Source organism: Amphimedon queenslandica, unplaced genomic scaffold, assembly GCF_000090795.2.
Source record: "Amphimedon queenslandica unplaced genomic scaffold, v1.1 AMPQUscaffold_13331, whole genome shotgun sequence".
Taxonomy (NCBI): Eukaryota; Metazoa; Porifera; class Demospongiae; order Haplosclerida; family Niphatidae; genus Amphimedon; species Amphimedon queenslandica.
This window is the reverse complement of record NW_003546433.1, coordinates 125405-128343: the sequence shown is the minus strand read 5'-3', so window position 1 is coordinate 128343 and position 2939 is coordinate 125405. Positions and strand designations below refer to the sequence as shown.

Sequence of the window (2939 nt, the reverse complement as noted above, 5' to 3'; positions counted from 1 at the left end):
GACATGGAAGATCCTTCTTCTTTTCTTCTTGTCATGCATGTCCACTAGATAGGTCACCCTTTCATTTCTCTTACCAATCTGATATGGCCCATGCAACTAAGCTAGGAGCTTGTCCTGAGAGGTGGGTAGTAATACCAGTACCTCATCTCCAGTCTCAAACACTTTCAGTCTAGCATCCTTGTCATACCATTTCTTCTGGCCATCCTTAGCTTTCTCCATTGAGACCTTCACCAATTCTGACATCTCCTGCAATCTCTCTCTGGCTGACAACACGTAGCTCACCACACTATCATTACTCTTCTCCTGAGCTTGCTAAGTTTCACTTAACACATCCAGTGGTCCCCGTACATCTCTCCCAAACAACAGTCAAAAGGGGAAATCCCTGTGGATGATTGAGGTACCTCCCTATAGGCAAACAGTGGATAAGGTATATACTTGTCCCAGTCTTTCCCTTCCTTGTCAGGGGTCTTACGAAGCATGGACTTGAGTGTCTGATTAAATCGCTCGACAAGACAAGCTGTCTGTGGGTGATATGGGCTAGTTCGAATCGCTTTAACATGTAGCAATCGGTACAGCTCTGCTAGCAACTGATAAGTGAAATTGCTCCCTTGGTCTGTAAGAATCTTTTGGGGTATACCCATTCTTAAAAATGTCTTGATGAGTTCCTCTGCTACATGTTCTGCATCAATGCTTTTCAGTGGAACAGCCTCCGGGTACCTTGTAGCATAGTCACAGAGGACAAGGACATACTTGAAACCAGCTCTACTCTTATGGAATGGGCCCACAATATCCATTGTCACTCTAGAGAACAGTTCCTCAATAATAGGTAGAGGTATAAGGTGCTTTCTTGACTCCTGTTTATGACTTCTGGCAGATTGGACATGCTCTACAAAACTGCTCCACATCCCGAAACAGTGCAGACCAGTAGACATAATGGAGAATGCGTCGGCGAGTCTTCTCTTTCCCAAGATGTCCTGCTAAGGGATTTCATGAGCCAGCTGTAACACCATCCTCCTGCATTCTCTTGGTACTACTAGCTGCTCCACTTCAGACTCTTCTCCTCTTCCAGGAGGTTTCCAGTGTTGGTACACAAGTCCATCCTTCCTAAAGAACCCAGGTCCAGCTCTGCTCACACGTCCATCAGCTGCAGCTCTGACTGCTTCCAATGACGAATACTTCTCTTGAAGCTGCTGGAACTCCTGTGTAGTGAGATCCAGCGAATGAACAGGTATTCCTTGATGAGCAGCAGACTGATTGACTTGTCTCTGTTGTCTCTTTGTTAGCTTTGTAGGTGTATGCATAGTAGTATGAGTCATGTGTGCAGGGGGTGTATGCATAGGAGTGTTTATACTTTGTGCATTAGGTGTTTCCTCCAACACCAAAGGTGTTGGGGTCACTTCTGATAACACTTCACGTTCCCTAGCCAGTCTCTCTTCCATTCATCTTTGCCTTCCTGCTCGAGTCTGCACCACCATTGCATCGTCAGTACAGTCATCCAATGTCACTTCCTGTCCTAACAGCTCAGACAGCTCCTTCACATCTGTTCCCAGCAACACTGCTACTTGTAGAGTATCAGATACAGCTGCCTTAACAGTAATTGACTTCTCTCCTATACTCAGGTGTGCCTGAGCCAGTGGGTAGAGTATGGTGTCTCCATGCGCACAGTGTATAGTCACTGCTTCTCCTTCAAGCATCCATTGCTGTGGAACTAATGAACTGGGTACCATTGTTCTGGAACAACCGGTGTCGAGCAGTATTTGAATCGCTTTACCATTAATTGAGCCACTCCTGCGTAATCCCTTGCTAGACTCCCGACCCATCATCGCTGAGCCTGCTCCTGTCTTCTCAAGGCAATGGGATGTAAGTTGTCCAGGCTTTCTACAATGAAAACAGATCTTCTCCTTTGCATCTGCCAACTTCTTTCTACACTCCTTCTCTAAGTGCCCTATTTTAGCACAGTATTGACATTTCACTCCATGCTTCTTAGTACTCTTCTGTTGAAATGGAGTGTCTTTCCTTATAGCCTGCTCATATTCGTCAGCAAGCTCTCCTGCTTGTATGCATGACTTGGGTTTCCTCTCAGCCACCCATAGCCTCTTCTCCGTCGGTAGTAAGTTCAGAAACTGCTCGATTTCCACCAGTTCCATGACGTCCTTGACCTTCTTACACTCCTTTAGCCATTTTACTTGCCAGTCCATGAGTCGAACTGCCAGTTCACGGTTGCTTCCTTCTTTCTTACGGCCATCCAACCTGAACCGTCTTCTGTAAGTCTCCTCACTGATATTGTAGCGGGTAAGCAGCACCCGCTTCAACTCCTTGTACTTGGCTGCCTCCTCTGCTGGTAAAGCGGTAAAAGCTAGCTGGGCCTTACCAGTGAGATTAGGAGCCAAAAACTGTGTCCGTCTCTTCTCTTTGATCTTGTGAGCCTCCATGATACGGTCGAACGTCAGATACGACTCGATATCGTCCTTCTCCGACAGCGGCATCAGTTTAACGCTAAGTTCCCTCGGAGGTGAAGCTTCCTTTTTTGTAGAAGCTTCTACTAGCTTTATCAATGACTCCATATGCGTTTGCATTGCGTCCATTTTCTCTTTCTCTAGACACAGACTATCCTCCTTGCTTCTTTCTCGTTCCGCCACGAACTCTTCTTTCCTTCGTTTACGCTCCTCGGCGATCTCCTCATCCCTTTTCTTACGGTCTTCCATCATCACCTTAAGCATCTCCTGTAGCGCTTCCATCTTCTTTCCTCTGTTGTAGGATCTTCCGGACCTAGTTGTCATACGAATTTAACACACCATCTAGGATTCTTGGCTTGTGGGTCTCTGACAGGTAACTGCTGCAGATGATCTCACTTCTGACACCAACTGTGAATGACTAGTTCTTTGCGTAGTACAATTATATTCTCTTTAATGCTCAACCGAGCTCTCTTCTTTAACAAA

At 46.1% G+C, this 2939-nt stretch overlaps 1 protein-coding gene across 1 annotated transcript; it reads right to left on the bottom strand.

Moving 5' to 3' along the window:
• Positions 1-1439: 1439 nt before the first annotated feature.
• LOC105313269 (uncharacterized) lies at positions 1440-2738 on the bottom strand. The gene has a single exon (XM_011406563.1). It carries the CDS (start codon positions 2736-2738, stop codon positions 1440-1442), a length of 1299 nt encoding a protein of 432 aa, XP_011404865.1.
• Positions 2739-2939: the final 201 nt, after the last annotated feature.

Excerpts from the sequence above, each read along its gene's own strand:
- LOC105313269 (XM_011406563.1), bottom strand. The coding sequence starts at position 2,738 with ATGGAAGCGCTACAGGAGATGCTTAAGGTGATGATGGAAGACCGTAAG.